Source organism: Pleuronectes platessa, chromosome 23 (assembly GCF_947347685.1).
Source record: "Pleuronectes platessa chromosome 23, fPlePla1.1, whole genome shotgun sequence".
NCBI classification, from domain to species: Eukaryota; Metazoa; Chordata; class Actinopteri; order Pleuronectiformes; family Pleuronectidae; genus Pleuronectes; species Pleuronectes platessa.
This window is the reverse complement of record NC_070648.1, coordinates 2,814,962-2,829,593: the sequence shown is the minus strand read 5'-3', so window position 1 is coordinate 2,829,593 and position 14,632 is coordinate 2,814,962. Positions and strand designations below refer to the sequence as shown.

Here is a 14,632-nt window from a genome sequence, read left to right as displayed (position 1 = left end):
CTCTTGACCACTATATACATACTGATAAATAGACTCTCTGAAGTTATAATTTTTTTTAAGTCTTCAAACCTTAAATGAATAATTTATTATCTTTTTACAATGATTTACTTTAACTGATACAATGATATAAAATAAGAAAATTGTGCTTCCATTAAACACACAAATTAATTGTCATTGTCACACCTGAGCCCAGGTATGTATCTGACAGACTATGCTCTTTCAGGAGGAATGTGTCACCTGGGCATACTTGGTATGTCATGAACTGTATCTCAACATGCACTTCTCATTGGTCAACCCTTCAGCATCTGCAGCACGTGTATGTGTCTGACCTACCACTGCAGACACATACAGTTGCAGACACACAGAACAACTACTACGCTGGTGAACAACTACTACGCTGGTGAACGAGGTTTGTATTTTATTTTATCTCTATATAGCGCTTTTCTAGTCTTGATGACCACTCAAAGCTCTTTACAGTACATTCACACACACAGTCATACACTCATACAGTGCGTCAATTAGCAGCACTTTGTTCTATGAGGATTAAGGGTTCAGCATCTTGCCCATGGGGAAGACTGGGAATCGAACTGCCGACCTTCAGGTTGCAGGACCACCGCTCTATCCCTCAGCCACAGCCGCTGCACACACTGTCACGTGTGTGCGCCGTGTTACTGCAGACATGCCTCATAGAGAGGAACTTCCCCTCAACAGCAAATTGTAGCTTTAACTTGCAGCCTGGTTCAAAAAACGGTTTTAGTCTCAATCACTAAGTTCTTCCTTCGTGACAACTATGACTCACTCGTTTAAATTATATAGAGGTTTGAAATTATGAATAGTTATCTCTTGATGGACAGGTGAAGTCACTGTTAACTCGTCGCTCCAGCTGTTAGCCTGGTGCCTGCTCGTCCCCCGTGATGGACCCGGACATGGGTGGGAATGGACAGCCTGCTGTGAAACGAGTGCACAGTCAGTGGAGAAGTTGTGTTCAGGGACAGGGTTAGCCTGTTAGCTGGTTCAGTAGAGTTGGAAAGATTTTCACAGATTCGGATTTCCCGGATCAATAAGTCAGAAAGAAAATGACGAGTGTGCAGGGACCGTCCACAAAGTGCAACAACGAAAAAAGATATTACAAAACTATTCAATAACCTCACTGTAATACTGTATATTATCAACAAGATCATGGCACAGGTCCAGGGTCTCCTGCTGGCTATGCAGCACTACTTAGTTCGGGAAAATGTGGTTTTGTATAATTTTTTGGTAAATAGGTTTTATTACAAATATTCAATAACTGTAGTTGATGATGTGACCCGACCTTATGCATAATATATTTTTTCTAAATTAAACACTGTGGCATACTCAGCAGATAACCCTGGACCTGGGACATGATATTAAGGAGAATACACTGTAATAGTTATTGAAAAGTTTTTGTAATATCTTTTTAGGTGTTGCACTTTGTGGACGGTCCCTGCGCACTCGTTTCACAGCAGGCTTCACACAGTTGTGCTTTAACGTTCCTATTCGAAGCGAGGTACAATTTCGTTTTTACTGTTTCACAAACCAAACTGTAAACCAGGACTCTGCCATTTATTCCCCTCTCCCTTGTCCCCTGTGTTCTATACAGAAGGTTCCCTACTCCTGTATTTCACATTATACCACAGTTTGTATATTGGTTGGTTGGTTTACTGAGCTCATGAGTTTATGAGTCTTCATCTCTGTGTCCTCTCACAGAGAGAAGATGATCCTGATCCTGCTGCTCATCACCATGATCTCCTGTGTCTGTGGTAAGTTCTCACCTTCACTTCATCGTCCATAAACTAAAATAATCAGAAAGTTCAGGTCCTCACTTTCCCTCTTTGTCTCCTCAGCAGGAACTTATTTTTTTAAAGTGACACAGACCCACTATCAGGCAGAGGAGGACGACAACATCACTCTGGAATGGACGTTCCCAACCAGAAGTGACAAATCCCCTAACCTACTTATGATCTTGTGTAAACTGATAACAGACCTCAGAGTGTCCTTCATGTATCGACTACATCACAGTGTTGAGGTTCCAGAGTCTCAGGATGAACAGTTTTCAGGACGAGTCCAGTGTGACAGAGACGTCCTCAGAGAAGGACGACTCAGACTTCATGTGTCCAGACTCAGGACTGAAGACTCAGGGCGGTACAAGTGTGTAGTGAGGACAGGATCTGACCTGAGTGCAGATCAATGCTGGCTCAATGTTACTGGTAAGTGGATTCAGTAAAGTTCAGTATTTGGTAAGATTGACATTCATGAGCACAGGAAAATATACTGCAACTGAAAACAGATAATTAGGTTCAAGCCTGAATTGGCCTCATTTTAATTTTGCACTTTCTTTCCTTTACAGCCTCTGTTGCTCAGGAACAACATACGACTCCAACTGTGAACCCAGAACCACTGCGTCAGGAAAGGTTCTACATCTTACTTGGTGCAGGAATAATGACAGCAGGAATCATATTAGTAATAGTAGTGATAGCAGCAGTAGTAGTGATAGTAATAGTATATTCAATAGTCGTAGCAACAGCGACTGCACCAGAAGCTGCAGTATTAGGATTGTTGTTGGGAGGATCAATAATGTTATCAGTGTTTGCTGCTCTGTCAGCTCCCTGTGTCCTCATCTACACTGGCTTCTGTCAATCAAATTCAGAGAGCAGGCCTGACAGCATCAGCAGCTACAGAAGCACTGGTGTTTGATCTAATATCTGAATAGACAAACATTTGACAGAATTCTAAGGACATATACGTCAGTGTCTCAGGTTGAGATTCCATAAGCAGATAAGACTTCCTGTACAAACAGGAGAAGGAAAGAGACAGACAGCCGGAGATTCTGTCCAGTGTCTGATTCTTTTTTCAAAATATATCTCGATATTTCTCTTTACACTTCAGGTAAAATGAAACACACATTCTCAACTTCTCTGTTCATTCAGAGTTAATCTTTGTGTTCACAGCTATTGACCAAAAATCATACACAAACAAATGTTGAAGTATTTAAATCAATCACTCTCTTATAGCACTTTGTAGTTTGGCTTTCTCGAAGAAAATTGTACTTACTTGATTGTTGTTGTTCTGGCTTTGTTGCCTCAGGGTTGATGAACTTATTGTGAGTCGCTTTTGATAAAAGCTTCAGCTAAATGTAATGTAATATAATGAAATGTAAATACTTGAGCTGAGCTTGTAAAAAACGACTTTTTACCTATTGTGAATATTAAGAAGACAAACCCTTGACTTTAACAACATTTAATAGAGTTTATATTTATGTATGTAACCTGCTTGTATTACCAGGACAAAAATGTATATATTCAAAATCTAATGCACTGGAGCCTTTCAAGTCAAATAAAGTTATTTTTTGCCAAAAGTGACTTTCCATGATATTTTATTTAAATGTTTGCCTGCAGATAAAATATTTCCTTTTGTTTGGTGAGTCATTTAATATTTATTTTTTTCCAGCTGGGAAAAAAAACTAAAACTAATGTAATAGTTAAAAGTGTCCACTAGATGTCAGCATTTGCCTTCAAATTGATGTTAGTTTTAAGAGCAGCCTCAGAGAATGAGATCAGATTCAGTCAACTTGATAGCTCTCCTCCTCTGTCCTCATCCTGCAAGGACCAACAGTCTGGACTAAAAGGCAGATACAGGATGTTTTTATTTTTAAGTAGAAGAAGTCTGTAATAAACATGGAGGCCACAGATGTGATCGTGGGTTCAGGGGCGGAGTCGCCCCCCTTCAACGCGAACAATCCCTTTTAAAGTATGATCTGCCACCCCTCTGATGCCATATTTGCTACATATGGTATGATCCAGTGGCAGCTGCGTCATACCATATTTGCTACATATGGTATGATCCAGTGGCAGCTGGGTCATATGGGGCACTGGGGCACCGCCCCCTCCAACATCCTGAGAAAAAAACCTTAATTGACGTAGTGTATTTATATAATATTTGCTTATTCATACAATTATCCTGGTAGACAGTAAGAACATGTGAGCCTTTAACATAAGTTTCATATTGTATTTGGTTAGTTTCTGTACGTACAGATTACCAGGTGCAGGACGCCGGCTGAACCAAAGTGAATTTGGGTCCTGATACTTTTGACAACCACGTGACCTCAGGCTGCTCCGTAATTGGTTGTTGTAGATTTCAGGGAACGCTGCTCTCTGCGCCGCGGACACTCCCACTTTTATTTACAGCAAATACATTTTATCACCAGTTACTATATTGACTACTAGTTAAAATAATGTATCCATCTATGAATTGGTCAAACCTGGGTAAATATTTTCTGTAGTATTTGTTTTAATTGTGGAAGCAAGGATACTGGTCTGTGGTTTATCTGCAGGTTTATAAAGTGAAATCACTTTGGCTGTTTTCATCCTTTCACGAAATCCTGCTGTTGAAAATGATAGATTTTATTACACTATTTATTATATTACTATATATTATTATATTTATTATATTATGTAGCCTTCATATTGTTTTTGATTTAGTTATCACTGTAGTGTTAATGTTTATTTCTTCCTTAAAGATTTAAGTTAGTTAATTCATCGGTCACCCTGTGGTTCTCCCAGCTGCTACTATGAGTCTGAACTCTCCTGTTGATTCGGACCCTTCTACTGGTTTTATCCAACCCATTGTGGGAGGAGGCCTGAGCAGGATCACGGAGCAACAGGGTGAAGAGACGTAGAGTCAGAGAGAAGTCCACACTCTGGGTGACCGAGCTTTTCTCTCGCTAGGAGCTCTTCTGTCTTATTAACAGATGTTTTAGAAGCAGAGCGGCGTTTGACCAGTAGAGCTGCTGTAATCCCAGCTGCTGTGAGAACTAGAACTAGAACAGGTGCAGCCACTAACAGAGGGATGCTCAGTCCCATCTCTCCCTCTGGTTGTGAAGTCACGTCTTGTCTCTGGGGTTTGGGCAGATCAGCGGGCTCTGTAAATAAAGGTGATCAGTGAGTTTATAAAAGATCTTCAGTGATTATATATAAAGAAGATCAGAGTGTCATGTTTCTGTTCTACTGAGTTCTAGTAAAACAACGTACTGATGACGACGAGTTGACATTTCCCATATTTTCCATCATGATCCCTGTTGACTTCACACACGTACTGGCCTGAGTCCTCACTCCTGATTCTGGACACATGAAGTCTGAGGCGTCCGTCTCTGAGGAAGTCTTCATCACACTGGACTCGTCCTGAAAACTGTTGATCCTGAGACCTTTGGACCTCGATGCCCTTGTGCAGGTGATACAGGATCTTTGAGTCTCTCCGGTTGACCGTCTGATCACAGATGATAGAGAGATCGTTGGAGGATCTCTGGGTTTTAGCTGTGAAGGTCCATTCCAGAGTGATGTTGTCGTCAACCTCTGCCTGATAGCTGGGCTGCTTCACATTGACAACTAATGTTCCTGCTGAGGGGACACAGAGGGAAACGTGAGGAGCTGAACTATCTGCTCATTTTAGTTTATGGGCAATGAAGTGAAGGTGAGAACTTACCACAGACCGAGGCGGTCAGGATGATGAGCAGCAGGATCCAGGGGATCAGAATCAGAAAGTATTTATTGCGGCGCCATCTTGTAAGACAAGAGAAGATGCTATGAGAGAAGATGAATCGTTGTTTGGGGTTCGTCTCTTTAGAGTTCAGAGTTTTCCTAAAGTAGAATTCTGTTACTGGTTTTGTTCTTTGTAACTTCGACAGTTTCCTTGATCTTGGTCTTCAGCGTTTGTCTTCAATGAAAAACACAAGCTAAGGTTTAACACAATGACAGAAAAGACTATAAATATAAACACCTTACTTTTTGTTCAAAGTTGAAACTGATTAAAAGAATATTTCCACTGCTTCATGAATCAGCATGAATGAAGGAACATATATCTAGAACCAGATTTGATCTGTGAGGTAAGAACTGCGTGGAGCATTAGACAGAAAACAAATGGTTCATCTGATTGTGGTGGCCTCACCTCTTGACCACTATATACATACTGATAAATAGACTCTCTGAAGTTATAATTTTTTTTAAGTCTTCAAACCTTAAATTAATAATGTATTATCTTTTTACAATGATTTACTTTAACTGATCCTTGTGAACATGAGACAAAATAAGAAACTTAGTTTTTTTAAACAATCTGTTTATTGAGTTTTCAACATAATGGTACACATAACTTAACATAGTAAAAATATACATACTGTGATAATCTGTTCAGTCTGTTTCTATTTGTATTCACTCCTGTAGGTTTTCCCCACACACCTGTACTCTCCCTTGTCCCCTGTGTTCTAGAAGGTTTTGCTACCCCTGTATTTCACATTATTTTTTCTGCATGTGACACAGACCAACTATCAGGAAGAGGAGGACGACAGCGTCACTCTGGAATGGACGTTCACAACCAGAAGTGACAAATCCCCAAACTTACTCTTTATCATTTGTAACCTCATAACAGACCTCAGAGTCTCTGTCCTGTATCATCTACAACAAGGTGTTGAGGTACTGGAGTCTCAGGATGAATAGTTTTCAGGACGAGGCCAATGGGACAGAGACGTCCTCAGAGAAGGACGACTCAGCCAGTAATACCATTAGTTCCAGGCGTTGTGATGCGTTCTTTGTTTGCTCAGGTAAAGGCGTGGCAGGTTTATCACAGGTCACATTTCAATAACAAGTCATGTTATTTGGGTTGGGTTTATAGTGCTGTCACATAACATATCGACTGTAATCATGAGAACTAGACACAGCATAAGCTCAAACATGAAGTAAACATTTAAAAGGACATTAAAAGAGTTGAATAAAGAGGAGAAGAATGTAAAAGTAAGAGAAGAGAAGATGCTACGAGAGAAGTGGAACTGTTGTTTGTGTTTCATCTCTTTGGAGTTCAGAGTTTTCTTAAAGCATAATTCTGTTTCTGGGTTTGTTCTTTGTAACTTCGACAGTTTCCTTGATCAGATTGATACGATCGAAATGTTCAAATATGAGACGAGCAAAGTCAAAGTCAATTCAATAAAAGACACATTAACAAATCAAGAAGTGACACAGATTTCTTTGGTCTTCAGCGTTTGTTTTCAATGAAAAACACAAACTAAGGTTTAACATAATGACAAAAAAGAATATAAATATAAACACCTTACTTTTTGTTCAAAGTTGAAACTGATTAAAAGAGTATTTCCACTGCTTCATGAATCAGCATGGATGAAGGCATTTATATCTAGAACTAGAATTTATCTGTGAGGTAAGAACTGAGTGGAGCATCAGACAGAGAACAAATGGCTCATCTGATTGTGGTGGCCTCACCTCTGGACCACTATGTACGGACTGATAAATAGACTCTCCTAAGTTTTTATTTTTTTTAAGTCTTCAAACCTTAAATGAATAATTTATTATCTTTTTACAATGATTTACTTTAACTGATACAATGATATAAAATAAGAAAATTGTGCTTCCATTAAACACACAAATTAATTGTCATTGTCTAATCTGGTTCCATGAACGTTCTTAGATAGAGCAGCTGGGCATACTTGGTATGTCATGACCGGTATGTCGACAACCTAGCCTCAACAATTTTTACCTTGGGCGCGGCCTCAACATGCACTTCTCATTGGTCAACCCTTCAGCGTCTGCAGCACGTGTGTGTGTCTGACTGTAGAAACATACAGTTGCACACAGACACACAGAACAACTACTACGCTGGTGAACAACTACTACGCTGGTGAACGAGGTTTGTATTTTATTTTATCTCTATATAGCGCTTTTCTAGTCTTGATGACCACTCAAAGCTCTTTACAGTACATTCAACCCATTCACACACACAGTCATACACTCATACAGTGCGTCACTTAGCAGCACTTTGTTCTATGAGGATTAAAGGCCTCAGTATGCTTCTCCGAGTCCGTTTCGGAATGACGGACGGACGGATCGGACGGACCCTTTTTGATTTATAGTTCTACGAGCCTTTTTGTTGTGAAAACAATTCACCGCCAGAACAGTAGATGGCGAAACGGAAGTCGATCTTAGACAAGCCTACCTCATGAGGTATATAGAAGAAGTCCACGCTGGTTTATTTACGTCCTCCCGGCTCCTCAAACACAGTGAACGATGGTAACAGAAAAAGGATGTTGATGACGCGACAGTTTTTGCTGAAATAAAGTGACACCCAGCGGGTCAAAATGCTTTTGTTATCGTGTCTTAGCGCAGCGGTTCCCCGGTCTTGTTTCCAAACTGCGTTGCTAATTCAACAGCTGCAACAGCTTGAAGCTACACGGAGGCAGCTAGCTCCCCCCAGCTTCCACACACATTCAGCACGGACAGCCGATACTAGCTACTACCAAGTGTTTGCTTCTAACCTGACGGTGTTTGAGAAACAGTGTCATGAGAGCCGTGGGATTAAAGTCAGCGGGTTTGTGCGCTGTTCCCACCGCAGTTAGCATGGTGGCTAGCCCGCTAGCCCCGTTATCAAAGTTCGTTATAACCGTATGTGACCGTACACACATGCTGTAAGTGCTCTAACCAGCCACCGTCAGCCGGACAACGTCGCTGGCTTAACACACTTGTCACATTAATCATAGAGTCGTAGTTGTGATTTTTGTTTATTGTGATGTAGGGAATGGAACAGGAAGTTTCCATTCCGAAATGCTGGCGTTAGCGGACCAATCACAGCCAAGTGCTATCCGTGGGCTGTCCGTCATTTCGACGTGTAGTTAGAAAAATGAGAGCGGCACGAAAAGCTCTCCGAGGAGCCTCGGAGAGGCACGGAGAGGGCGTTCCACGTTGGAGAGGGCGGTCCTATCTGTCCGTGTCCGTCAAAACGCAGAAGCATACATTGGCCTTAAGGGTTCAGCATCTTGCCCATGGGGAAGACTGGGAATCGAACTGCCGACCTTCAGGTTGCAGGACCACCGCTCTATCCCTCAGCCACAGCCGCTGCACACACTGTCACGTGTGTGCGCCGTGTCGCTGCAGACATGCCTCATAGAGAGGAACTTCCCCTCAACAGCAAATTGTAGCTTTAACTTGCAGCCTGGTTCAAAAACGGTTTTAGTCTCAATCACTAAGTTCTTCCTTCGTGACAACTGTGACTCACTCGTTTAAATTATATAGATATAGATGGTTTGAAATTATGAATAGTTATCTCTTGATGGACAGGTGAAGTCACTGTTAACTCGTCGCTCCAGCTGTTAGCCTGGTGCCTGCTCGTCCCCCGTGATGGACCCGGACATGGGTGGGAATGGACAGCCTGCTGTGAAACGAGTGCACAGTCAGTGGAGAAGTTGTGTTCAGGGACAGGGTTAGCCTGTTAGCTGGTTCAGTAGAGTTGGAAAGATTTTCACAGATTCGGATTTCCTGGATCAATAAATCAGAAAGAAAACCGTCCAGGGACCGTCCACAAAGTGCAACAACGAAAAAAGATATTACAAAACTATTCAATAACCTCACTGTAATACTGTATATTATCAACAAGATCATGGCACAGGTCCAGGGTCTCCTGCTGGCTATGCAGCACTACTTAGTTCGGGAAAATGTGGTTTTGTATAATTTTTTGGTAAATAGGTTTTATTACAAATATTCAATAACTGTAGTTGATGATGTGACCCGAACTTATGCAAAATATATTTTTTCGAAATTAAACACTGTGGCATACTCAGCAGATGAGTCTGTACCTGTGTCATGATATTAAGGAGAATACACTGTAATAGTTATTGAAAAGTTTTTGTAATATCTTTTTAGGTGTTGCACTTTGTGGACGGTCCCTGCGCACTCGTTTCACAGCAGGCTTCACACAGTTGTGCTTTAACGTTCCTATTCGAAGCGAGGTACAATTTCGTTTTTACTGTTTCACAAACCAAACTGTAAACCAGGACTCTGCCATTTATTCCCCTCTCCCTTGTCCCCTGTGTTCTATACAGAAGGTTCCCTACCCTGTATTTCACATGATACCACAGTTTGTATGTTGGTTGGTTGGTTAACTGAGCTCATGAGTTTATGAGTCTTCACCTCTGTGTCCTCTCACAGAGAGAAGATGATCCTGCTGCTCATCACCATGATCTCCTGTGTCTGTGGTAAGTTCTCACCTTCACTTCATCGTCCATAAACTAAAATAATCAGAAAGTTCAGGTCCTCAATTTCCCTCTTTGTCTCCTCAACAGGAACAGTTTTTGTGAAAGTGAAACAGACCCACTATCAGGCAGAGGAGGACGACAATGTCACTCTGGAATGGACGTTCGCCACCAGAAGTGACAAATCTCATAACCTACTTATGATCTTGTGTAAACTGATAACAGACCACAAAGTCTCTATCGTTTATCGACAACATAACGGTGTTGAAGTCCCGGAGTCTCAAGATGAAGAGTTTTCAGGACGAGTCCAGTGGGACAGAGACCTCCTCAGAGAAGGACAACTCAGACTTCATGTGTCCAGACTCAGGACTGAAGACTCAGGCCGGTTCAAATGTATGGTGAGGACAGGATCTGACCTGAGTGCAGATCATTGCTGGCTCAATGTTACTGGTAAGTGGATTCTGTGGAGTTCAGTATTTGATAAGATTGACATTAATGAGCACAGGAAAATATACTGCAACTGAAAACAGATAATTAGGTTCAAGTCAGAATTGGCCTCATTTTAATTTTGCACTTTCATTCATTTACAGCCTCTGTTGCTCAGGAACAACATACGACTCCAACTGTGAACCCAGAACCACTGCGTCAGGAAAGGTTCTACATCGCACTTGGAGCAGGAATAATGACAGCAGGAATCCTGATGGTAATAATAGTGATAGTAATAGTATATTCAAAAGCTGTAGCAACAGCGAGTGCACTAGAAGCGGCAGTATTAGGGTTTTTGTTGGTAAATTCAGAGAGCGGGCCTTACAGCCTCAGCAGCTACACAGGGTCACAAACTGACACCTGACTAAATACAATATTTTTTATATTTTCAATGCGGCCGATGTTTTTTCTTCTCTCTCGCAGATTAATAAAAACATTTAGATCAACATGTGATTTGCAAATAAATCTACAAAAGCACTGGTGGTTGATCTAATATCTGAACAGACAAACATTGACAGAATTCTAAGAACATTTACGTCAGTGTCTCAGGTTGAGATTCTATAAGCAGATAAGATTTCCTGTACAAACAGGAGAAAGAATGAGACAGACGGCAGGAGCTTCTGTCCAGTGTCTGATTCTTTTCATTCAAATGTTTTCTTGCTAATACAAATATCCAAATACACTAAATATATCTCTACATCTCTCTTTACACTTTCTTTCAAACAGGTCAAATAAAACACACATTCTCAACTTGTTATTCTTCGTGTTCACAGCTATTGACTAATAAGCATTACCTGGGAATATATCTCTTTTTGTTAATCTTACTTGTATATTGCAAATAAATCACTGTAGCACTGAAAAAATGTAGTATTTAAATGGCACTTACTTATAGCACTTTGTAGTTTAATTTTCATGAAGAAAATTGTACTTTCTTGATTCTTGTTGTTCTTGGTTTGTTCCCTCAGGGTTGATGCACTTATTGTGAGTAACATTTGATAAAAGTGTCAGCTAAATGAAATGTAATGTAAATACATGAGCTAAGTTTGCGAACAACTACATTTTACCTTTTGTGAATATTAAGAATACAAACCCTGGACTTTAACAACGTTTAACAGAGTGTATATGTATGTATGTAACCTGCTTGTATTGCCAGAACAATTGTATATATTTAAAATTCAATGCACTGGAGCCATTCAAGTCAAATAAATTAAATTTTGCCAAAATTGACTTTCCATGTTATTTTATTTAAAAGTGAGCCTGCAGCTAACCCTAACCCGAACTCAGACTTTTGTAATACCTAAAAGTGTCCACTAGATGTCAGCATTTGCCTTCAAATTGATGTTAGTTTTAAGAGCAGCCTCAGAGAATGAGATCAGATTCAGTCAACTTGATAACTCTCCTCCTCTGTCCTCATCCTGCAAGGACCAACAGTCTGGACTAAAAGGCAGATACAGGATATTTTTATTTTTAAGTAGAAGAAGTCTGTAATAAACATGGAGGCCACAGATGTGATCGTGGGTTCAGGGGCGGAGTCGCCCCCCTTCAACGCGAACAATCCCTTTTAAAGTATGATCTGCCACCCCTCTGATGCCATATTTGCTATATATGGTATGATCCAGTGGCAGCTGGGTCATATGGGGCACTGGGGCACCGCCCCCTCCAACATCCTGAGAACAAAAAAACTTAATTAACATAGTGTAATTATATAATATTAGCTTATTCGTACAATTATCCTGGTAGACAGTAAGAACCCGTGAGCATTCTACATAAGTTTCATATTGTATTTGGTTAGTTTCTATACGTACAGATTACCTGGTGCAGGACGCCGGCTGAACCAAAGTGAATTTGGGTCCTGATACTTTTGACAACCACGTGACCTGAGGCTGCTCTGTAATTGGTTGTTGTAGATTTCAGGGAACGCTGCTCTCTGCGCCGCGGACACTCCCACTTTTATTTACAGCAAATACATTTTATCACCAGTTACTATATTGACTACTAGTTAAAATAATGTATCCATCTATGAATTGGTCAAACCTGGGTAAATATTTTCTGTAATATTTTTTTTAATTGTGGAAGCAAGGATACTGGTCTGTGGTTTATCTGCAGGTTTATAAAGTGAAATCACTTTGGCTGTTTTCATCCTTTCACGAAATCCTGCTGTTGAAAATGATAGATTTTATTACACTTTCATTACACTGTATATTGGTTGGTTGGTTTACTGAGCTCATGAGTTTATGAGTCTTCACCTCGTGTCCTCTCACAGAGAGAAGATGATCCTGATCCTGCTGCTCATCACCATGATCTCCTGTGTCTGTGGTAAGTTCTCACCTTCACTTCATCGTCCATAAACTAAAATATTCAGAAAGTTCAGGTCCTCACTTTCCCTCTTTGTCTCCTCAACAGGAACTTCTTTTTTGAAAGTGAAACAGACCCACTATCAGGCAGAGGAGAACGACAACATCACTCTGGAATGGACGTTCACAACCAGAAGTGACAAATCCCCAAACTTACTCTTTATCATCTGTAACCTAATAACAGACCTCAGAGTCTCTGTCCTGTATCGACTACATACCGGTGTTGAAGTCCCGGAGTCTCAGGATGAACAGTTTTCAGGACGAGTCCAGTGGGACAGAGACGTCCTCAGAGAAGGACGACTCAGACTTCATGTGTCCAGACTCAGGACTGAAGACTCAGGCCGGTTCAAGTGTGTAGAGAGGACAGGATCTGACCTGAGTGCAGATCAATGCTGGCTCAATGTCACTGGTAAGTGGATTCAGTAAAGTTCAGTATTTGATAAGATTGACATTCATGAGCACAGGAAAATATACTGCAACTGAAAACAGATAATTAGGTTCAAGTCTGAATTGGCCACATTTTAATTTTGCACTTCTTTCCTTTACAGCCTCTGTTGCTCAGGAACAACATACGACTCCAACTGTGAACCCAGAGCCACTGCGTCAGGAAAGGTTCTACGTCTTCATTGGTGCACTAGTAATGACAGCAGGAATCATATTAGTAGGGACAGCAGCAGCAGCAGGAAGGAAAGTAGCTAAAGTAGTGATAACAGTAATAGTAGTGATAGCAGCAGTAGTAGTGATAGCAGTAGTATATTCAATAGCAGTAGAAACAGAGACTGCACCAGAAGCGAACGTATTAGAATGGTTTTTTGGAGGATTTACATTATTAGCAGTGTTTTTAGCTCTGTTAACTCCCTATTTAAGCACTTGCTCGCAGGAGCGATAGCAGCAGCTACATAAGCTCTCTGACTAAATACCATGTTTTTGATAATTTCAATGAGGCCGATGTTTTTTCTTCTCTCTCGAAGATTAATAAAACATTTAGATCATCATGTGTTTTGGTGATTCGCAAACAAATCTACAGAAGCACTGGTGGTTGATCTAATATCTGAACAGACAAACATTTGACAGAATTCTAAGAACATTTACGTCAGTGTCTCAGGTTGAGATTCTATAAGCAGATAAAACTTACAAACAAGAGAAGGAATGAGACAGACGGCAGGAGCTTCTGTCCAGTGTCTGATTCTTTATTCAAAATATATCTCTACATCTCTCTTTACACTTCAAGTAAAATAAAACACACAATCTCAACTTCTCTATTCATTCAGAGTTAATCTTTGTGTTCACAGCTATTGACTAATAAACATTACCTGCGAATAGGTCCTTTTTTTTAATCATATATATTGCAAATAAATCTCTGTAACACTGACACTTTAGTTCCACAAAAAAATGATGTAATATTTAAATGACACTTACTTATAGCACTTTGTAGTTTGGCTTTCTTGAAGAAAATGTTACTTTCTTGATTCTTGTTGTTCTGGGTTTGTTCCCTCAGGGTTGATGCACTTATTGTGAGTAGCTTTTGATAAAAGCATTAGCTAAATGAAACGTAATGTCAATATATGAGCTGAGCTACTTTTTACATTTTGTGAATATTAAGAATACAAACCCTGGACTTTAACAACATTTAATAGATTGTATATGTATGTTGTATATATTCATGTCAAATAAATGTATTTTGACCAAAACTGACTTTCCTTGCTATGATATTTAAATGTGAGCCTGCAGATAAAATATTTCCATTGTTTGG

The 14,632-nt window shown here is 40.3% G+C and overlaps 2 protein-coding genes across 9 annotated transcripts; one reads left to right on the top strand and one right to left on the bottom strand.

Annotated features, from left to right (window-relative positions):
• Nucleotides 1–266: 266 nt before the first annotated feature.
• Nucleotides 267–14,570, top strand: LOC128429898 (uncharacterized). Of its 8 annotated transcripts, none has more exons than XM_053415763.1 (5): nucleotides 341–409; nucleotides 1,443–1,528; nucleotides 1,729–1,781; nucleotides 1,866–2,228; nucleotides 2,369–3,091. In XM_053415763.1, the coding sequence occupies exons 3-5, from the start codon at nucleotides 1,736–1,738 to the stop codon at nucleotides 2,713–2,715; spliced, it is 756 nt and encodes a 251-aa protein (XP_053271738.1). In that variant the 5' UTR covers nucleotides 341–409; nucleotides 1,443–1,528; nucleotides 1,729–1,735; the 3' UTR covers nucleotides 2,716–3,091. The 8 variants fall into 8 exon arrangements, 7 of the variants coding, with proteins under 7 accessions (XP_053271737.1, XP_053271738.1, XP_053271743.1 ...); XR_008333920.1 differs by lacking the exons at nucleotides 341–409; nucleotides 1,443–1,528; nucleotides 1,729–1,781; nucleotides 1,866–2,228; nucleotides 2,369–3,091 and adding exons at nucleotides 7,650–7,704; nucleotides 9,711–9,796; nucleotides 12,789–12,841; nucleotides 12,929–13,288; nucleotides 13,428–14,570; XM_053415762.1 differs by lacking the exon at nucleotides 1,443–1,528 and having other exon boundaries at nucleotides 267–409; nucleotides 2,369–3,089.
• LOC128430149 (uncharacterized) lies at nucleotides 3,983–5,981 on the bottom strand. Its single transcript, XM_053416126.1, has 4 exons — nucleotides 5,962–5,981; nucleotides 5,500–5,576; nucleotides 5,049–5,414; nucleotides 3,983–4,939 (listed from the first exon to the last, which is right to left on the bottom strand). Exons 1-4 carry the CDS (start codon nucleotides 5,979–5,981, stop codon nucleotides 4,668–4,670), a joined length of 735 nt encoding a protein of 244 aa, XP_053272101.1. The 3' UTR covers nucleotides 3,983–4,667.
• Nucleotides 14,571–14,632: the final 62 nt, after the last annotated feature.